The sequence below is a fragment of the Macrotis lagotis genome, chromosome 2, assembly GCF_037893015.1.
Source record: "Macrotis lagotis isolate mMagLag1 chromosome 2, bilby.v1.9.chrom.fasta, whole genome shotgun sequence".
In the NCBI taxonomy this organism is placed as follows: Eukaryota; Metazoa; Chordata; class Mammalia; order Peramelemorphia; family Peramelidae; genus Macrotis; species Macrotis lagotis.
The window spans coordinates 204,148,381-204,169,494 of record NC_133659.1 but is presented as its reverse complement, the minus strand read 5'-3'; the positions used below and the strand labels follow the sequence as shown (position 1 = coordinate 204,169,494).

General features: G+C 41.5%; 1 protein-coding gene across 6 annotated transcripts in view; it reads left to right on the top strand.

Moving 5' to 3' along the window:
* Nucleotides 1-21,114, top strand: part of LLGL2 (LLGL scribble cell polarity complex component 2) — a 66,960-nt gene that overhangs the window by 41,240 nt on the left and 4,606 nt on the right. For 5 of the 6 annotated variants that reach the window (XM_074224572.1, XM_074224576.1, XM_074224573.1 and 2 more), the window contains exons 3-17: nucleotides 4,601-4,698; nucleotides 6,881-6,962; nucleotides 7,584-7,699; nucleotides 8,256-8,414; nucleotides 9,177-9,339; nucleotides 9,735-9,867; nucleotides 10,019-10,073; nucleotides 10,616-10,764; nucleotides 16,753-16,970; nucleotides 17,663-17,730; nucleotides 17,890-18,043; nucleotides 18,156-18,260; nucleotides 18,426-18,718; nucleotides 19,816-19,966; nucleotides 20,708-20,858. In XM_074224572.1, the coding sequence (XP_074080673.1) occupies nucleotides 4,601-4,698; nucleotides 6,881-6,962; nucleotides 7,584-7,699; nucleotides 8,256-8,414; nucleotides 9,177-9,339; nucleotides 9,735-9,867; nucleotides 10,019-10,073; nucleotides 10,616-10,764; nucleotides 16,753-16,970; nucleotides 17,663-17,730; nucleotides 17,890-18,043; nucleotides 18,156-18,260; nucleotides 18,426-18,718; nucleotides 19,816-19,966; nucleotides 20,708-20,858 (2,095 nt within the window). The remainder of the gene's footprint in view (nucleotides 1-4,600; nucleotides 4,699-6,880; nucleotides 6,963-7,583; nucleotides 7,700-8,255; nucleotides 8,415-9,176; nucleotides 9,340-9,734; nucleotides 9,868-10,018; nucleotides 10,074-10,615; nucleotides 10,765-16,752; nucleotides 16,971-17,662; nucleotides 17,731-17,889; nucleotides 18,044-18,155; nucleotides 18,261-18,425; nucleotides 18,719-19,815; nucleotides 19,967-20,707; nucleotides 20,859-21,114) is intronic. The other variant, XM_074224574.1, reaches the window with a different exon arrangement.

Here is a 21,114-nt window from a genome sequence, read left to right as displayed (position 1 = left end):
GGGGGGGGTGATCAACCTTGATGGACTTGCTCATTCCATCAGTGCAACAATCAGGGACAGTTTTGGGGTATCTTCAATGGAGAATACCATCTGTATCCAGAGAAAGAATTGTGGAGTTTGAACAAAGACCAAAAAACTGTTACCTTTAATTAAAAAAAAAAATACCGATTTCTTGGTATGTAATTTTGCTATCTTTTATACTTTATTTTTTTTTTCCTTAAGGATATGATTTCTGTCTCATCATATTCAACTCAGATCAATGTATACCATGGAAACAATGTGAAGACTAACAGACTGTCTTCTGTGGGGGGGGGGAAGTGAGATTAGGGGGGAAATTGTAAAATTCAAAATGAATGAATAAATTTTTTTTTAAAAAGAAACATTTGTTAAGCTTAGGGTCACACAGCTAATAAGTGTCCAAGGCCATATTTGAACTCAGGTCTTCTTGACCCCAGGTCAGGAGCTCTACCTGTGCTTTATGTAAATGCTTCAGGTTTAGAAAGGGCCCTTATATGGTCCATTTACATATTACCTCCTCAAACTCCTTTCTCATTTTACAAATAATAAAATAAAATTTCTGAGGTCAGATGATAGAGGAGTAGCAAAGTTGAACCTGGAATATAATTCTTTTTCTCAGTCTAGTTTTCTGATGGTTGGGAAACATTTAAAATTGCTACAGGAATCCATTTGGATCAGTGATGTCACTCAGAGATTAAAAGATTACAAAACACTTGACCCAACAGTAATCTTGTTTCATAAAGGAATTTGTGTGGCAAAGAGCACAATTGTTATTACTCCCATTTTACAGATAAGGAAATTTAGGCTTGGCAAGGTTAGGTGACTTGCTCATAAATCATATAACCAAGTAAAGACCAAAGCTGGGACTTAAGGTTAGGGCGAATATCTTGACTTGGAACAAATTCAAAAAATAACCAAAAACCGTATCATTTCCTTAAAGGCATCTAGTTCATCCACCCTATTTTTATAAAAGAAGAATTGACTTAGGGGTAGCACCAACCTTGGAGTCAAGAGGACCTGAGTTCAAATCCTGCCTAGACACTCAATAATTACTTAGTTGTGTGACTTTGAAGAATGACTTTGAAGTCACTTAATCCCATAGCCTTGCAAAAAAAAAAAAGAAATACTTGGCTCAAGGTTACCACGAATCAGAATTTAAACTGAGGTCCTCATGATCTTTCTCATTTCCCCAAACTTGGACTTTATCTTGCAGCCATTCTGATCTCTAGGGAGTTTGTCTTGTGCTTCTGGTAATAATGGGAAAGGTTAGACTCCTAGGAATTCTCTTGGTCTGTTGGCTGTGATTCCCCCACTCAGGGTGTGCCTTTATTGAAGTTCCTGTAGACTCAGTCTTCCTCCCCCTTCTTCCTCACCCAGACTGTACAGGGTACCCTCCCATTGAATATGGGGTGGAAAAGGGGGGAGGATGTTTACATTCTTCAAACTTATTATCTAATCAGGCCTTTCCCAGGCTTTGCATTTTTTAAATAACTAGAGTTGGGGAAATGGTAGACAGCCTTCCTTTCCCCCTTCACTTCTTCTCTCTTCACATTTGTCTTGTCCTTATAGTCACCTAAAGTTGGCCTCTACTATTGTTTCTCTCAGCTGTCACCTCTAATTGGATCTTTATGGAGAATTCTTTCTCCACTTCTGGCATAGGGGCTTAAGCAAAACCACCTCAGAGCTTGCCACGTATATCAGATTACTTGTTATCTCCTAGGGTGGGGATTCATTTGCAGAATGAATGTTGAATATTATCTTTACATATAATTGGTTGGGAAAAAAGTTAAGTATTCACAGTGCCAGGAACTAAGGATACAAAAAAATGTAAAGATGACAAGAAGTCAGATTAAGCCTACATCCTCAAATGTACCTATCAAAATCCAACAGGAAAAACTAAATGTTGGTGTTTCATTTTGAAATCATGCATCATTCACCTGGCCCCAATAGTCTTGAGTATTCCTAGCATTTAAGCTGGAAGGGGATTTTGGAGTTCATTGAGGCAGGGAGGAAGAAAAGGGATTAGGCAACCTGGTGCCCTTGGAGACTCACTGTATTCAAGATCAATAGATTCACCCAGTTGGCCTAGGCTATCACAACTGAGAATTCCCCAGTGCCAGAGATTTGCTGCCTTCTGCTTCCCAGGTAGCAAGGATTACAAGCCTGTGCCACCAGGCCTGGCTATCTGGTTTCTCTCTGAATCTACTTCAAAGGGATGTTTTTAGGACAAATACAGAGCTCTTTTTTTTATTTTTTTTTAACATAATGAGCAGTAAATTTGTGTGATTCATTACTCCTAGAGGTGTTCTGGTCTGGAAATAATGATTGCAGAATGTAATTCCCTTGAGGGTAGGGACTATGACTTAATAAGTGCTGTTTACATGAATAACAAAAATGACCCATGGAATGCTGATTCTTTCATTTTACTGATTTGCCCTGTTCTATTGCCTGTAGCAACCTTTCTTCCCAGAGAGGGTAGGGAATAGTAAGGTTATAGAATTTATAATCAGAAGGGACCTTAGAGAAATTATGAAATCCAACCCTCTTACTTTTATGGATGAAGACACAGGAAAAAAATGAGGTTTTTTAGGTCAAATAAGTAGGAAGCAATTCAATCAGAACTTGAATCCAAGTCCTTTGGATTCCAACTAAAGTGTAAATATTCTTTCAGAACTGTTAAAGTGTGCTTACCCTAAGTGCTCTTTTAACTCCATCATCCTCAAAAAGCTGTAATAAACACTGGAAAGAGAGAAAAAGTGCCAATAAATACAGTCTCCTGCTCTCAGGACACCTATAATCAAAGACTCTCTACCCTTATCCATCTTTGTAACATAGTGGAACAGATAGGTGATCTCTGAGCTAGTAAAGATAGGAATGGTACTTGGAAGGTAGAGTGATTGGTACCTATTTCATTTCCCAGAAACCTTATTTCTCTAAAAAAAAAATCAGCTCTAGGTCTTCTTCATGGTGCTCAGTGTGGGACTTGTAAAGAAAATAAACATTCCCTGCCTGCATCCTCCTCCCTCTTCAATCTAACCACTCCATAGCTAGCAAATTGCCACCAGTTCTCATCATTTCATATATATCCAGTCTTATCCATGCATGAGAAATGTTGATGGTTCCCGTTGATTCTAAAACAAGAGTCATTAACCCTGAGAATCTAGGACCTGGTTTTGATAAATAGATAATTTTTAATGTTTACTTTGTGATCCTAAATTTTTGTAATGCATTTAAAAATATTCTGAAAGGGATCCATTGCACTCACCAGATAGCCAAAGGGGAATCCATGATAGAAAAAAAGATCTTTGCTCTAGAATTAAATAAAATATCTGTTTGTCATTTAAAACTCTTCCAAACCTTGACCCCCACCAATTTTTTTCTTTCCTTCTAACACACTCAATGATCCAGCCAGCCTGGCAGCTTGCTTTTCCTACTCTATGTGCCATTTTCTCCCTGGACTCTCTGTACCTTTGTACTCTCTGGACCCCTGCCCAGAATGTTCTCCCTTCCTCACCTCTGCTTCTAGGAATCCCTGGCTCTCCAGTACCACTCCTAAATTAGGCCTTTCTTTATCCTCCCAATTATCTATTCAGGACACTCATCTGCTCTTTAATTGATGTTTACTTCATATTTATTTTTTTCTTCTGTATATTGTTTCCTCTTTTCCTTCCCCAGGAGTTTATATTCATAAATAAGATGGTCCAGACCCTGAGACCAAAGATTGAAGCTGAGCTTCCCCTTAGAGCCTATTTCTCAAGTCCCCTAACCTCTCTACGGGACACTAACTTAACAAATGAGAAGACCTGACATACCTAGAAGGATCAAGATAAGCTTTGTTCAATTATCAGTTCATAGATTTTTATGTGTTCTTTGCTTGTTAATATTGTATTTGAAGAAACATTTGTGGAGTTGTCTTTCCTTTTGAGTTGGTTTTTTTTATTTATTATGATCCCAAGCAGCTAGGAAGTCCTGAATTCAAATCCAACTTTAGCAGTGTCATCCTGGACAAGTCATTTGTTCTATTTATGTCTCAATTTCCTCATCTAATAAAATGAAAATAATAATAGCATCTACCCCCCAGGATTGTTGTTAAGATTAAATAAAAAAATAATATTTATAAGTCATTTTCTGAACCTTAAAACACTATACATGCCAGTTATATTAATATTATTTATTATTCATGTTTTTGTCTCCATAACAGCCTATTGTATTGTATTGAAGTGAATCCAATGTAATCACATTATAATGTTTGTAATACCTATTGTAATACCTATCACTTTAAGGCTTGCAAAGCTTTTTATCAGTTAAATCATTTGTTCCACACCACTATCCAATGGGTTGGATGCTATTATGGTTTCCATTTTACCAAAGATAAAAGGAAGACTTAGGAAAGTTGACTTACCCAGGAACTCAGGTCTTCTGAACTCCCCTTCTAATACTCCCAACCAAGGAGCCAGTTCTACCTGTCTAACCCTTACCACTACTGGTGAGCCCTGGGTCCTGAGCAGAAAAATGTAGCAGTTCTCTTTATCAGTTTCCACATTTCTTAACTTGGGGTTGTGGGGTTCTCTCTCTTTTTCAGACTGTGGAACATGGCTTCCCCCACCAACCCAGTGCCCTGGGCTACAGCCCCTACCTCCGAATCCTGGCTATTGGGACCCGGTCTGGAGCCATCAAACTGTATCTTTTTCCTGAAGACACCCAGAAAGTCAAATGAGGAAGGATGGAGCTTTTGGACACCTTTCCTTCTCTCCTCCCAAAGCCAGGTTTTTCCAGTAGTCTTGGGTGGGCTCAATTATCTGAGATGGGGTACTGACCACCCTGATAAATGAAAGGTGATCATTCCCTAGAAGCTGTGACTTTCTGTCTCCTGATCTATATCTGTCTCCCTTGGAGCTCTAAGCTTCCCACCCCTACCTGATTTTTGAATGAAAACCTGTCCTGCTGAGCTTTGATGTGGGTGGGGGTGGGTGAGTGTTGATTGTACCTATTCTTAGTACTTTAATCTTTAGTTAAAATACCAGCAAAAGTTGTCATTTATCCTACATTTTTCAAAGGATACAGATGTGGGTACATGGGAATGGGAGTAGACTGGGTCTCCTGTTCCCTGAAGCTGAGACCTCTCCTGGGGGAGTGGTCAATATGAATGAAAAAGGAAGTCCTTACTAAGTGTTAAAGCATCTTGCTGGTAGCACAAATATAAAATATCCAGGAACTTAGTTATTAGGGTAATCACACTTTTAGGAGAATGGGGGAAGGGGAGGAGGAGGAGGAAGAAAACTGTAATGGGGAGCTCCAGCTCCCAGCCTGGACATCTGGCTAGAAATTGGAGCTTGCAGCACATTAGAAAACTTCCAGGCTAAAGATAAGGCTGAATGATCAGTGCTGAGGGATTTAGCTCCTCCCAGTCTCTGATTGTAGAGAGGTGGGGTGGGGTGGAGAGTAACTGGTTGGGAAGAAAAGGAATAGGATGGTAAATTTAGAGCTTGGAGGGGCATCTTAGAGACCCTTCTAGAGGAGCAAATGGAGGTACATGGAGGTTAGTGACTTGCCAAGGATCACATGTGGCTATTAAGTGTCTGTGTCTAGTGTGCTTTGCATTGACTTCATCCTGAATCTTTGACAAGCTCCTGGCCTTGACACACTGCAATATCGTGTCCACTGTCTACAACCTTTTTGAAGGTCCTGTTTATCAGGTGGTCCTTGAAACAAGGTACCCACTTTTGTCTTTTGTAGCTCCATTATTTATCCTAATGGAGGACTCTTTATTTAAACATACATGTTTAATTAATGTTAGTTGATTGTTTGGGCCTGGAATGGTTGTATATTGGTTTCATCTCAGAGCCTATTCCTGGCCTTTGCTTATTAACCATAGGTTTTTAGGTCCAAGGAAGCCAGTCTAAAAGCATTGATTGATTTCTATTTATATTGGGGTTATTAATCTGCCACCCCCATCCCCACCCCAGGGCTTTCAGAATCATTTCAGGAGATGACCTCAGATTGAATCCTCAAACTTCCCCATAGGGCTCTGGACCACAGTACTGTAGGCATTCTCCAGTTAGATATACCATCTCCAGGACTGAACTAAGATCTAACTATCAAACAAAGATCACTAAGGCTACTTGGCTAGATGCTTCATTTTTTTTTTCCTGCTTCGAGTAGAAATTTGATCTGAATTGGGCCCTAAGCTGGGGGAAGGGAGATGGGAACAAGGACAGGATGGGGCAAGTTTTACCAAGTTTGAGTGGGAAGGGTGGGTACAGTTGGAAGGACATGGGGCCCTGCCTGGTGCAGAGTGAATCAGTCCTGCATCTCTGACAGGTTAATCATTACCAACCCAGTCCTGAGAAGGCTGGGCATATCCTGCTTACCAACCAGTGATACAGCAGATTGCCCTGGAAGCAACTGCTTAGTTAGGGTGAGGAGGCGGGAATGGTATGGCGTTCTTATAGTTGTGTACATATGCTCCATGTGGATGCTAGGCTAGTTGAAGCTCTGGGGCCCAAGGACCTTTGATCAAACAGCAGTTACTGTAAACTTTTCTGAGTACAGTACAGAGAAGTAAAACCATCCCCACACTCAGCATGGGACAACTTTTTGACAATGACAGAGTGTCCAAGGAATCAACTCCTCACTATGCCCTTGGCTGACAAAAAGTACAGATTTTTTTCCCCCTGCCCCAAAGCCATCATTCTCTTGGAAATGCTCAATCCCTGGTCTGTGAACTGGAGAAGTTTACAGACTTCACTTATCTATCTCTATCCATTGGAGGAAAAGGAGCTTCCTTCATCAGCTTTCTTAGGAGTTGGGTGGAATGAATTGGGGCTGCTTCTTTTAAACTTGTTCCTAAACCAGCTTCCAGCTACGGTGCCCCTGGCGTGGAGTTTATGGGTCTTCACCGGGAGAACAATGCTGTGGTACAAATTCACTTCCTCCCTGGCCAGGTGAGGATGTCATATACTAATTAAATAAGGATCTGATAGCAGGCACAAACCAGGGTAGAGGGGAAAGATGGTACGGGTTAGGATGGCATCATTGGAGATGGCTCAGCTTTACCCAGCTGCCCAAGTTGTAGCTCTGGAACCATGGGGGTATATAGATTGGACAGGGATTAGAAAGCCAGGTGAAGACTATTAATAAATTTGCCAGCCTTCCTTCCCTCCCCCATTTCCTCCCAACTGATACTCAGTCTTGTCTAGTCATCACCTACAGAAAGTACGTGGTCTAGAGTCTTCCTTCCCCTTCATCCTCCTTCACTCCACCTTGTTGCCCTGAGAGGAAGGAGGGAAAAAGTAACCATAAAGTATTGGGAGTGGTGCTAGTCCCGGACATAAGAAATGCCACCTCCTTTTACAAACTAAAGAATGAAAGCTTTGTCATTTACTGATATGGAAAGAATTTCCCAAACTCATAACAGTAAGAGAATCCCTGGGTTTTTGTCCAAGATGACTAGCCCTCTCTTTCCCCACCCCAACCTCACCACCATATGGTGCTCAATTAGCTTAAGCAACCTACTTTGCCCCATCTTACCTTCAACATCCACCTTCATCCCCTCCTCCACCCAGTGCCAACTGATCACCTTACTGGATGACAACAGCCTGCACCTCTGGAGCCTAAATCAGAGAGATGGGGTATCTGAGCTGCATGAAGAGAAATTCTCCACACTTCGGGGCCCCCCAGGGTAAGTCCCAGAGCCTAGTTGTTGATGCCTCTCTAGACTTTAATGAAGAGTCCAAATTCTAGCCCCACTTCTTCTTGCTCCTGGTACCAGCAGAGAGCTTGGTTCACCTTTGTATGAGCCCAGATCATGGCTTCAGTTTGTAGCTAGAGTCAACTTAGGGGAGCAGCTGGAATGGGAGCTGCCCAAATGAATGGGTAGGGTACCTAGTGGGCATCTGAAAGTCTCAGGTTTGTTTTTCCAGCATGGTGTTAAAAGCATTGAAATTTCAGAGTTCACAACCCTCTGTCTGGGTTTGGAGAGTAACTGATATGTTTGTATTTCTGTCCAGAGGTCTGTTTAATCATCTTAGGGCGATTTCTGTTTTTCCAAAGCACGGCATACTCTGGAGGTGGGGAGAGTCCAGAAGGAGAGAGTTTGACTTTTTAGGAGTAGGGTTTCACGGACAGAGACAACCTGCCCCCTCCTACCTTCCCTGGACCTCATGATCACCCAACTTTTCTGCCTTAATTGGGGATTTCAGCAGTTGGAATATAAGAGTGAATTTTCCTGTTTGCAGGGCTGCCCCCAGCGCCACCCAGATCACAGTGATCCTGCCTCATTCCTCCCAAGAGCTGCTATATCTGGGTACTGAAAGTGGCAATGTGTTTGTGGAGAAGCTGCCCTCTTTCCAGATGCTGGAGGACCAGACTATCAGTACTGAGGCTGTCTTACAATGGTGAGCCATGCTGAGGGTCTCAGCAGACCTTCGCCAAGTGAGGCTAAGGTTAGCCTTGAGCAAGTAGTTTTGTGCAAGGTATAACCTGAAAGGGGTCAGGAAGCCTAAGTGAGTTGGGAGAAAGGAAAGGTGGCAGTCAGTTTTTAGGACAGTAGTGACACTATACATAAGACTTAGAGCTTATTCAATTATCCATTTCAGGACTAAAGCAAGTTGGATATATGTTTCAGGATAGCTCGTGCTCTCAGCAGGGGGAGGAAAGACTTTCCCTCTTGTTGATTATACTTGGGTAATTTGAGGCATGTTCAAATTTGAACTTCATTTTGGGATAGCCATTGAATACCACGTGCCATTCTTTTTTCAAGCTATTGGACTGATCCCAAAGCACGACTTCATCATAACCAGCTTCTGGGGTGGGGCTTCCCATCATATTTGGGCCTTTGAGAACATTATGTCCTTTGAAGACAGCTGGGCTTCCAACAAGGAGCCTGGGCCTCTAGTTGAATATTGGAGGATACATATTAATTTATGCTAAACGAACATCTGTAGATTTGCTAGGATTCACCGTTTCTGGGATAGTTGGGAATCCTTTCCCTGCTCAGACTATATTAAATCAGTAGCAGGTAGGGCGAGGGGAGAACACAACCCCCTAGTGTTAGCCTCACCGAGCTGTCAATCAGCATCATGCTCTCCTCTCCCCCCTTCCTCACCACAGAGTCTTGAGCCATAGCAGGAACCTCTCTGCCAATTCCCTATGTCTAGGTTGCCTAAAGATGCACAGCACTGGCGGGCATTTGAGATGGTGGAGACATTGCAAGAACACCCCCAGGATCCTACTCAAGTTCTGATTGGCTATAGCAGGGGCCTTATCATCATCTGGGACCTTCAAAAGAGAAGAGTGCTCCACCACTTCCTGTGTGGCCAGGTAGGTAGTGTGCCCAGGGGCTGTGAGTCAGTAGATTTGGCATCAGTTCAGTGTCCTTTGATGAGTGGTATTGATGAAAGACAAGGGTGGCGTAAATAGACCCCTTGATATACCCTATGAACTCTATATTGGACACTTTAGAAGAGCTTCTATAGGATCCTAGTATGGAACTGGAGGGACTTTATATCATCTAGTTCAATCCCCTAATTTAACAAATGAGAAAATGGCTTCAGAGGTTGCAGAATAAGTATTCAAACGCAGGTCTTCTGACTCTTTCCATTGCATCATGCTTTGGTACTATTCCTCTGTCTTTAAACTGGGGAAGGGAGTTTTAGGTGATGGAAAAAAACTGCCTACCTAATTTTGACATCCTTCCCACCTCTCCCCTTCTCTAGCAATTGGAGAATGCCTGCTGGCAGCGAGATGGAGGTTGCATTGTCAGTTGTCATTATGATGGGAGCTACTGCCAGTGGAAAGTATCCAGTGAAGCCCAGCATCCTGAGCCCTTGCAAAGCAGAGTGCCTTATGGTCAGTGATCCTGGGTGGACCTAGTTTCAGCCAGGGACCCCAAGCTTTGGTCTTCTCAGCAGATCTCTATGAATCTTCAGACATATGAGTCTATCCTTGATGAAGTGAACCTCTGTTTTCTAACCAATTGCATTTGTCCTTTTTACTTCAGGTCCTTACCCCTGCAAAGCTATTTCTAAAATATTTTGGCTGAGGACCAGGAAAGGGTATGTCTCTGGGATTTTTTTTCTTTTCTTTCTCTTCTAACACCTACTCCCTACCCTTGTCCCCAAGGGAAATGACCTGAGTTCCCTAAATAAGTGCACACTTTTCTGCTTGGTAGGGACACATTAATGATGGTTTCCATTCTACCATTTATCTTGAGTGGAAGTCCCTAACCCCCATTGGGGAATAGGAATTGGACATAAGAAAGGAAAGCTAAGTAAAATCATTTAGGTTCTTCTGGGAAAGGAGGGGAAAGATACCCGAGTCATTTATAAACTTTAATCCTTTATACATACCCATCCAACTCCAATGAATGGGAGACCTATTTTTAACCCTAGAATTTTTCACAATCTCCCAGCTAGAAGACAAGTTGTATCACACTGCCTAGGCCAAGACAAGCCATGGGGTCTCTTAGATTGTCCTCTTTGTCTAGTGACCCTCTCCAGAAAAGTAGGAAGAAGCCCCCACTTCCCCTGGCAGAACCCAAACCTGAGGGGATTGAGATTGGTCATTCTGTCTTCTACTTTGATTTCCCCACCCCCAGGATGCCCTACATCATCTTCCAGGGTGGCATGCCCCGAGCCAGTTATGGAGATCGGCACAGCATCTCTGTGATTCATGGGAACCAGGAAACAGCATTTGACTTTACCTCTCGAGTCATTGACTTTACTGTCCTCACAGAGACTGATTCTGGTAGGCTGGACTTCTTTTGGGTATCTTATCTCAGATGCGGGTCTGCAGGTGAAGAGAAAGGAAGCCTCCACATGGGAATAGAGGGAATAGGAGGGAAGGGGGAAAGGCATATTTAATCCTCACAATGATCCCTGGAGATAGATCCAGTAATTATCCTCAATTCACATTTTGAAGAAACCGAGGCAAACAGGAGTTAAGTGATTTGCCCAGAGATGCACCGCTACAAAGACTCTTGGGTATGATTTGAACTCAGGTCTTCCTGATTGCAGGTCCAGCCCTTTATCCACTTCCCTTTTACTTATCTCTAATAGGAATGGGAACTCGATTTGTGATTTCATTAATAATAGGGAACTACTAGATGAGGAAACTCCCTTTTGCCAATGTAGTAATATATATAATAATAACTTAATAATATGTCATATATTAATGTTATAATTATAATAATCATCATCAACATTGACATATCACCTACTATATGCCAGTTACTAAGTAAATGCTTGACAAATAGTGTCTCATTTTGCCTTCAAAACAGCCCTTGGAGATAGATCTGATCATCATCTTCATTTCACAGTAGACTTTGGTCAGACGCAGGTTAAATGACTCACCCTGGGTCACACGTCTTAAAAAGAATCTGAGACCTAATTTGAACTCAGGTCTTCCCATCTAGGCCCACCTACCTGTCTTTGAAAGGGATGGGGGGCTAGATCTATGATTTCATTAATATAAGGAATAAGGGAGGAAACTCCCTTCTGCCCATGCAAGTTGATACCTTCCCTATAGTGAAGGTATAGGATTTTCTAAGTCAATATATACCTGCAGGAATTCTTACAGTTCAGTGGCTTTTGTTTCTTTTTGACACTACTAACCTAGAACATTTGAGAAGCTGGCTTAACTCAGGTTCATAAAGCCAATATATGTCAGAAGCTAGACTTGAACCCGGATCTCAATGACTTCAAGTCTCTCTCTCCCTGTAATAGGCCTCAATATGTATTTGAATTGAAAAGAGGGACAGAGGAACCGGGAAAAAGCTGAAACTGTGCATTCCCTGCACCTGTGGCAAACCCTGATTCCTTGCCCCCCACCCCCATCACCACTTAGCCCTGATATAATTGAGCATTAGAATTGAGGTCAGATAGGGGTGGCTAGGTGGTATAGTGGATAAAGCACCAGCCTTGGAGTCAGGAGTACCTGGGTTCAAATCCGATTTCAGACACTTAATAATCACCTAGCTGTGTGGCCTTGGGCAAGCCACTTAACCCCATTTGCCTTGCAAAAACCTAAAAAAAGGAATTGAGGTCAGACTACCAGGTGGTTTGGAGGAGTTTGGGGCTTACTTGGAGCACATTGCATCACCTTTCTGATCCGTGGTTTCCACATCTGTAAAATAATTAGCTACCTGCCTCACCTGGTGGGATTGTTGGGAGGAAAGTACTCTGTGGTAATTCCCCAAAACTATACAGTACTAATTTGGCTTAATACACTGAGGCACAGCAGGTAGTGGAGCTCATATTTGTCATACTCTCCCAGACTAAAAATCATACCAGGTAAGGAAGGACCTTAGAGGACCCCTTCATGTTATACTTTAGGAAAGTTAAGTTATTTTTCCCAAGGTTACATAGAGGTAAAGTTTGTCCCCCATGTCAATGCTAATTCTCTTGTACTATTACAGCTATGTGTTGTAATTATTGCTCTTGGTCATGACTTTCTGCTTAAAAATCTACTCTTAAGTATCTCCTGTGTGTTAAGGAAAATAAGTTGGGGGTAGGGGAATGTGTAGTCTGTTTGGCTTTAAGAGCCTTGTCTTCCCTTTCAGTAACTGGGCACAACCTGAATTGAATAGCACAGGGGTGAATCAGTCTTCTAACTTGGGTGAGATCAAAGGGGGCTGATATTGAAACCTGGAGGAAGAAAGAGAGAGTAGGAGTTCCTCCTCCTAATTATTCCAATTTAATGAGGCCTTTTGAGCTGGAGAAGAAAGGGCAGGGCAGTCCCTAGCCTACTCTGGTCCTGCCTGCTTCTGTATTCTCCTGTGCCTACCAAGGTTTTTCCTACTTGAATTTTTCCTTCTACTTCCTCATCTGGAGAGCCTGGCATACCTAGTTACTGTTCCCCAGGCCATCATATAGTCCAATGACTTTGTGCCTGCACCTGTCACTGATTTCTGTGTAATGCTGCTAAGTCACTGAATTCAACAACAAACTTTAACTAAGGACATTGTCACCTTCTGTGCTAAGCTTTAAAGGTGAAAAAACAAGTAAGACAGGGTTCCTGCCTTCAGGGGATTTGGCATAATGATGTAGTCAAGGAGATAAGGGCACAAATTGCTAAAATACAAAATAACACTAAGGGGATAAAGAAGGCGCTGTTGTCCTCCCTAAGTTTTTTTCTTTGTAAGGATGGAAAGGATTAGGGTCTCATAAAGATATTGGGAAGAAAAAAATTTCATAAGACTCAACTATTTGAAAAACAAAATTTAATTCTATAAATGACAATTCTTTATAATAGGTCAATCTCATTTGTATTTCTGTGGCCTATCATTTTTTTAAGTCATTGATTTTAAACATGCATTTTTTTTAAAAAAGAAAAATTAGTTTAAAATACATGTCCCCAAAAATAAAACAGAGAAATTTTTTCATAATGAATCCTTTCTTCAGTATTAGTATCATAAAGTTGTTAAATGTTTATCAGAATACAATCAAATAAATTATTGAGACTCTTCTGATTTTTGTCAAGCAGCAGTTTAATTCTTGGTGGTTTTTAAAAGAGACCCCACCCTCCAAATTATGTAAAGGCTCTACTTTGTTTCTTGCTTTGTATCTGATTGGTGAACAGGGCTGATAATCCTGATTCTAGAAATTTTAGGTCCAGAGTGAGAAGAACCCTCTAAGGTCACACAAGTAAATATTTTGCATTCAGGATGACATGTGAACTCAAGTCCAGACATCTATCCATTGTATCAGGGCTGTCCAAAATGTGACACCCCCCCCATGGAGTCACTTTAGTAAATGAAGCTGAGCTACCACAGAGCTCTCACTAAAATGGCAAATCAAAATATATTAGTGTATTATTTCAATAAAAACTTTTAAAAGTAAGGTTGGGTGGCCCTGCATTACATAATACTGGATTAAATTGTTAGTACCTTAAATTATTAATTATCACCAACCCTGCCACTTGTAATATTTCAATAGGATGAACAGTTATTAACTAAATATTCCCCATGCTTTCTTTATTAGCTTCTTGTCCCCCAGGCAGGGAACTCCTGTTCTTGATACAGACTACCTGGGAAGAAGAAATGCATTAGAGGGAATTCTGGTCAGTTCCTTTGGTGTTCTATTTTCTGCATCTATACAGATTTTGTGACCCTGAGCAAGACACTTGCCCCATCTTTCTCCACCTATAATGAACAGTAGGCCCTGCCCTTACCAATTCTCAGTGATGGGATATAGCTAAAATGGATTACTTCCAAGAAATAACAGTCAGGCCAATTTGGGGTTAATCTTTGACTATTACCACCTCCATCCCAACATTTTGAAACCAAAAAAGGGAAAGAAAAAGAAAACATATATAACATCTTAAGGAATAATCAGCAAATAGGAGATCCCCTTTGTTCTCTGTCTTCTTCCCAGGTAATCAGATTTTCCATAATGAATATGCATTCTAAAGGAGTATGTACATCATAAAACCTATACCAAAAAGAAAAATTGTAAAGTTCAAAATAAATAAAATATTTCTTTTATTAAAAAAAAACTATACCAAAAAAGTAAGAATTTTAAAAGATGAGGTAAAGATGAAATAAATATTTTAGTCATTTTTATTTTAATAGTATGAAAAACTTTTACTTTCACTAAAATTAATTGACCATCATTACATATTCATATTTTAGCAAAGGGCAATGTAATTTCATGTTGGTTTGTTTTATTTTTTAAATCTTGTAATGCAGTGATTCAGTGGATAGGTTCTTTTTAGTTTAGTTTGATTCATAGTTTTAGGGTCTGCCACAGCTGAACAAAATACTTAACAAAAATAGTTGTCATCTTTTATTCTTGAAGGGCACTGATAACATCATAAATGTGATGTCTTGACTTTCAAGTGAATTGCATTTAATTACGGCAGAACTATTCAAAATTGTAGAGGGGAAGAAGAGGATTGTTGATTGGATTTGTTACTAAATTATGATACTCATTTAATCCACTATAATATAAAGGTGGTGTTTTATTGAAATATGATTTCCATGTGTCCATCTTCCCTGATGTCATTAGTTTTTGTTAACTAATTGGAAAGAAAATGCATTATTTAAAAAAAAAAACCTTAATAAATTTAAACTCCTGAAACTCTTCACTTGGTAAATTTCTAAACAGATTTTATAATTCCCTTTCCTAGTTTATAGGCAAATATGAGTGCTTGTGTAGGTGACACGCATCATTTTCAAACCACAAAAGTTCAAGTTTTTAACTCTTGCTAATTGGACTGATTTCATACGGTCATTAGTATCTCAAGGCACAATGTATACTTAGGGCAACGTTCATAATGATAGAGATATCAAATAATTATTTGGAATAATCTTGATAAAATTTTGTTTGATTTGGTTTTTTTTACTACCTTGCTGGGATTTAATTTAGATTGTTGTCATTTTTACCAATTAGAAAATGTACTAGCTGTGTCATTTTCATATTGGCTTGTTCTCATCTATGAAAATTATTTTCAATCTGTGGTTTCTTGGCCAAAAATCTTGACCTATAATAAGCTAAGTGGTACAATGACTTGAGGGCTAGATATCATAAAGGTCTAAGTTCAAATTCTACTTTAAACTTTTACTAGCCTGGGCAAGTCATTTTTCTCATCTGAAAAATGGAAATAATTATAGCACCTACCCTCTTAAGATAAAAGCATTATTAGTTATTAGCTTTTTCACATTACTTAAATTATTTAATTGATTTTTGCTTTTGGCAACTCAGGGCTTAAACAATGCAGACTTGGAGCTTTGTTAATTATGGAGGCAGCATTCCTGGAAATTCTGTATGTTAACAAAATCACAGATCTTTCCTAAATACAGAAGTTTTATAAAAAGATTGGGAGCTTCAGGGACTGGGGACTAGGATTGCCAAAATTAGGAGGTGAAACTGGGGGGCTGAAGGACTGGGAGGTCAATAGTCTTTTCGTTTTCTAGTGTGGTAGGTTAAGTGGATAAGAAAAGACAAGACTTTCATTCTGTTGGGATTCCCCTGGGAAGGATCACAGAGTTCTGTCTCTGAAATGAGTTCAACCTTGTAACAATCTTGTCCTAAAGGGTGTGCAAGGCACTGATTGAACCCAACGAGCTATTTATAACCAGTGGGGTTTTTGAAGGTGGGCCTGTTCCTTTCCTGTCACCTGTCCTGGGAGCTTATCCCTACTTCCTACACACACACACACTCAGTCAAGTGACCTGATATGTGGGAGTAAGGGTGTATCTTCCGGGAAAGATTCCCAAATCCGAGTTTGAATAGGAGGGATCAGTAAGTGTGGATATAGTCAGCAAAGCCAAGGCTGGGGACTCCTACGGAAATGACAAAAATATTATTTTAATAAAACTAGATGGAAATTAGTTACTTTCAGTAGGTTACAGGGAGCCAGGGGTGGGGACTAATATGGTTCTGCCCCCAGAGAGAGCCTAATGTAAGAATGGGTAGAGGGCATTTCTGTGATCTGATTTTCCTGCTTTTAGAACTTAGCCAACATAAGAGTCCTTGCTTTGCTGCAGCAGGCCCTGGGTTACCTATCATGGTCAACAGTATCTGTCGGTGGAGGAATTTTGGTTGTGGGTAACCACCATATATGTGTACAGCTTTCTAGGGAATGTTGCTAGGCTTCAGATTTGGATTATGGAATGGTAGCCTAGATTTGGGGAGATGAGACTGCCTCCTGGTGGGCTAGGACAAATTGTGTTTTTTTTCTTGCTTTACCAGAGAGCCTAAAACTGCTGAATCTGATCTTATCCTTTCTCCCCAGACTTTGATGAGCCTTATGCTATGGTGGTGTTGGCCGAAGAGGAGTTGGTAGTGATTGACTTGAAGACACCAGGCTGGCCAGCCATCCAAGCCCCATACCTGGCATCCCTTCACTGTTCTGCCATTACCTGCTCCCACCATGTTTCTAGCATCTCCCTGAAATTGTGGGAGAGGATCATTGCAGCTGGAAACAAACAGAATTCTCACTACTCCACCATGGTATGTTTACAGCCTGAAGGTCCTTGCATCCCATGGCCCTCCCTTCTTCCTCACACATTTTTCTAAAAGTTAAATTGCGAGATAGTTATATCAGGGAGATTATACCCATGTTAAAACTGGCCCAAAGGGCAACAAAAATGTGCAAATCCTTTGATCCAACAAAACCACTACTGGGTCTATACCCTGAAGAAACCATAAAAATGGGTAAAAACATCAGTTGTACAAAAATTCAGAAGAACATTGTATACAACATGGGGGTGATGATGAATCTTAATGAACTTGCTCATTCTATGAGTGCAACAATCAGATGCAATTTTAGGGTATCTGTAATGGAGAATACCATCTGTATCCAGAGAAAGAATTGTGTTGTTTGAACAGAGACAAAAGACTGTTTCTTTTAATTAAAAAAAAAACATCTTATTATGTAATTTTGCTATCTCTTATACTGTATTTTTTTTTTACTTAAGGATATAATTTCTCTCATCACATTCAACTCACATTAGTGTATACCATGGAAACAATGTAAAGATTATAACAGACTGCCTTCTGTAGAGGATTGGGGATAGGGAAGCAAAATTAGGGGAAAATTTGTAAAATTCAAAATAAATAAATTTTTTTAAAAAACTGGCCTTCCCCTCTAGCATTTCCAGTCTTTATTTGCTCAGTGTTTGAGGTCTGGTCTCATTTTTCAGGTGTGGCCCATCGATGGGGGCACCAGTCTGGCCCCAGATCCTCCTCAGAGGGACCTGCTGCTCACTGGGTAAGTGATTGTGATAGTGCATCTCACACAGGGCAGGTGTGTTGGGTCACTCCTCTCTTATTTCCCCAGAGTGTGTCCCCACTCTACTGCATCATCTCTGTCTCCCTACCTAAGCTCACCCCTTCTTTTCTCCTCCATCAATGCTTACTCTGCCCATAGGCATGAAGATGGCACAGTGAGGTTCTGGGATGCCTCAGGTGTCTGCCTACGCCTGCTCTATAAACTAAGCACAGTTCGTGTGTTCCTCACTGACACTGACCCCAATGACAACCTCAACGCACTAGGGGAGGATGAGTGGCCCCCCCTGAGGAAGGTAAGGCCAAGCAGGTACTCCCTTAGGAATGGGCAGGGTTGTGGGCATTGGGGAAACTTGTGTTTTCAGGGCTGAATTGGAAGGTCTCATGTCTTCCTTCCAATTTCGTCAGGTTGGCTCCTTCGACCCCTACAGTGATGACCCTCGATTGGGCATTCAGAAGATCTTCCTTTGCAAATATAGTGGTTACTTGGCAGTGGCAGGGACTGCAGGGCAGGTAAGAATGAGGGAAAGAGTGGGGGTTCTGCGCCCCTGCCCCTCCTACCTCCCATTAATCAGTGCCTCCAATCTCTTGTCTGTGGGCTGCAGCTCATGTGGTAGGTGCCAAGGTTTGGGCCCTTCTGCTTTCAGGCAGCTGACCTCTCAGTTCCTCTCCCCCTAGGTGCTTGTGTTAGAGTTGAACGATGAAGAGGCAGAGCAGGTGGTGACCCACGTGGAAGCTAACTTGTTGCAGGACCAGGAAGGCTATCGGTGGAAGGGGCATGAGAGGCTTCGAGCTCGACCAGGGCCCATCTGCTTTGAGCCAGGATTTCAGCCTTTCATCCTGGTACAGTGTCAGCCTCCAGCAGTTGTCACCTCACTGGCCTTGCACTCGGAGTGGAAACTGGTGGCCTTTGGCACAAGTCATGGCTTTGGACTCTTTGATCACCAGCAGAAGAGACAGGTTTTTGTCAAGTGAGTGGCACCTCTCTTGGGGAGAAAGATTGGGTCAGGGAAGGATCTGGGTATCACACAATTTGAAATAGATCAATTGGGGGCGGCTAGGTGGCGTAGTGGATAAAGCACCGGCCCTGGAGTCAGGAGTACCTGGGTTCAAATCCGGTCTCAGTCACTTAATAATTACCCAGCCGTGTGGCCTTGGGAAAGCCACTTAACCCCATTTACCTTGCAAAAAAAAAAAAGAAATAGGTCAACAGGTGATCATGCAAAACATTTCCATAATAGTCATGTTGTGAAAAAACCTTCAAAAAATAAAGTTTTGAGCCGGCTAAGTGGTGCAGTGGTTAGAGCACTGGCCTTGGAGTCAGGAGTACCTGAGTTCAAATCTGGCCTCAGACACATAATAATTACCTAGTTGTGTGACCTTGGGCAAGCCATTTAACCCCATTTGCCTTGCAAAAAAAAAAAATAAAGTTTGCTTCAGTCTGGATTTAGGTATTATCAGCTCTTTCTCTGGGAATGGGTAGCATTTTTCATCATAAATACTTCAGAGTTGTCTTGATTCATTAATACAAAATATATTTTATAAAAAATAGTTGTTGCCTTCAAAGAACACACATTCTAATGGAGAAGACAACGGGTAAATATATATATATATATATATGCAAGATATAATTATATTGGAAGGTAGTCTCATAGAAAAGGTACTAGAAGGTAAGGAGAATAGAAAAGACTTCCTGAAGAAGGTAGGATTTGAGCTGAGTCTTACAGGGAAGTCAGAGATTTTGTGGTGAGGTCTCTTGGCCATATCTTGTCACCTCAGTAGTTCTGTCTCACCTCCTTTAAGAGAAGGAAGGATGAATATGTTTCCTTCCCTCCCTTTCAATCTTTTTTTTTAGGTTCTTGCAAGGCAAATGGGGTTAAGTGGCTTGCCCAAGGCCACACGGCTGGGTAATTATTAAGTGTCTGAGACCAGATTTGAACCCAGGTACTCCTGACTCCAAGGCCGATGCTTTATCTACTACGCCACCTAGCCGCCCCCCTTTCAATCTTCTACATGGATATCCAGTCCTCCACTTAAGGGACTCTGACCTTTGTCTGGCCATCCCTAGATGTACGCTGCACCCCAGTGATCAGTTAGCTATGGAAGGTCCCCTGTCTCGTGTAAAGTCTCTGAAGAAATCCTTGCGGCAATCATTCAGAAGAATGAGCCGAAGTAGAGCATCTGGTCGCAAGCGGCGCATGGCTAACAACTCAGGAGAGGTAAGCCTGGAGAGAGAGGGGAAGAGGCTAATTCTTTAACCTTTCCCTTTGGGCTCTGCTTCTTTTCCCCTCCCTCAGTACCTTGACTGCCTTAGGCAGAGAGAGGGGTACCTCACACTGAGAAGTGCTCTTGGATCCGCAAAAGGGTAGGCAGGATATCTGCCTTCCATGAACAGGCACCTTGACCCTAATGAGCAAATGCATCACTCCCTCTTGCTTCCTCTACCTCTAAATAGCATGTCTACACATAATGAGGAAAACCAAACTCCCATGTTGGCCATGTCCAAAAATATCTCCTCCTGTATTTTAAGCCCATCACCCAGATTATCACTCTAGTCTTCTGCACTCATGATTTATCATTTGTATTGGAGTTCTTAAATCTTTCATAGTTGCTTTTCTTGGTATCATTGTTGACATTGTATTCTTACTTTCTATTCATTTTCCTTCTCCAACCTCAGAGTTCTTTCAAATTTCCTCTGCATATATCCATTTTATCATTTCTTAGAGCACATTATTTTGCATTACATTCATTTACCATTGCCAACCCAACAGGTAGGTACTCCCTTAGTTTCTAATTGCTATCAATATTTTTGCACACATGGATCCTTTTCCTCTCTTTGATCTTTTTAGGGTATCAACCCAGGAGTGCTATGGTTTTACATACCCCTTTCCTTTCTGGGTCTAGTACCATACTCTATTCCTCTCCCATCTGCCACTTCTCTAACCCCATCTCTGGCTTAGTTGCAGGAATCGAACGCCAGAGTAGATAGAGTAGGTTTGCAAAATATGGAGCTGGCTCCAGTGCAGAGGAAGATCGAGGCGAGGTCAGCAGAGGACTCATTCACTGGCTTCGTCCGGACCCTCTACTTTGCTGATACCTACATTCGGGACAGTGAGCAGCCTCTGTTTGATCCACTTGGGCTGGGGAAAGGAGTGGGGAATGTGGGTCAAAGGGGGAATAACCACTGACTGGCTTAACATTATTTCTATTCTGATGGGCAATAGATAGATAGATAGATAGATAGATAGATAGATAGATAGATAGATAGATAGATAGATATAATATATGGAGAGAGAGAGAGAGAGAACCATTGAGAATTCAGAACTGTCCCTTGGCCTCCTGTCATGTTCAGGATGCATAGAATCAG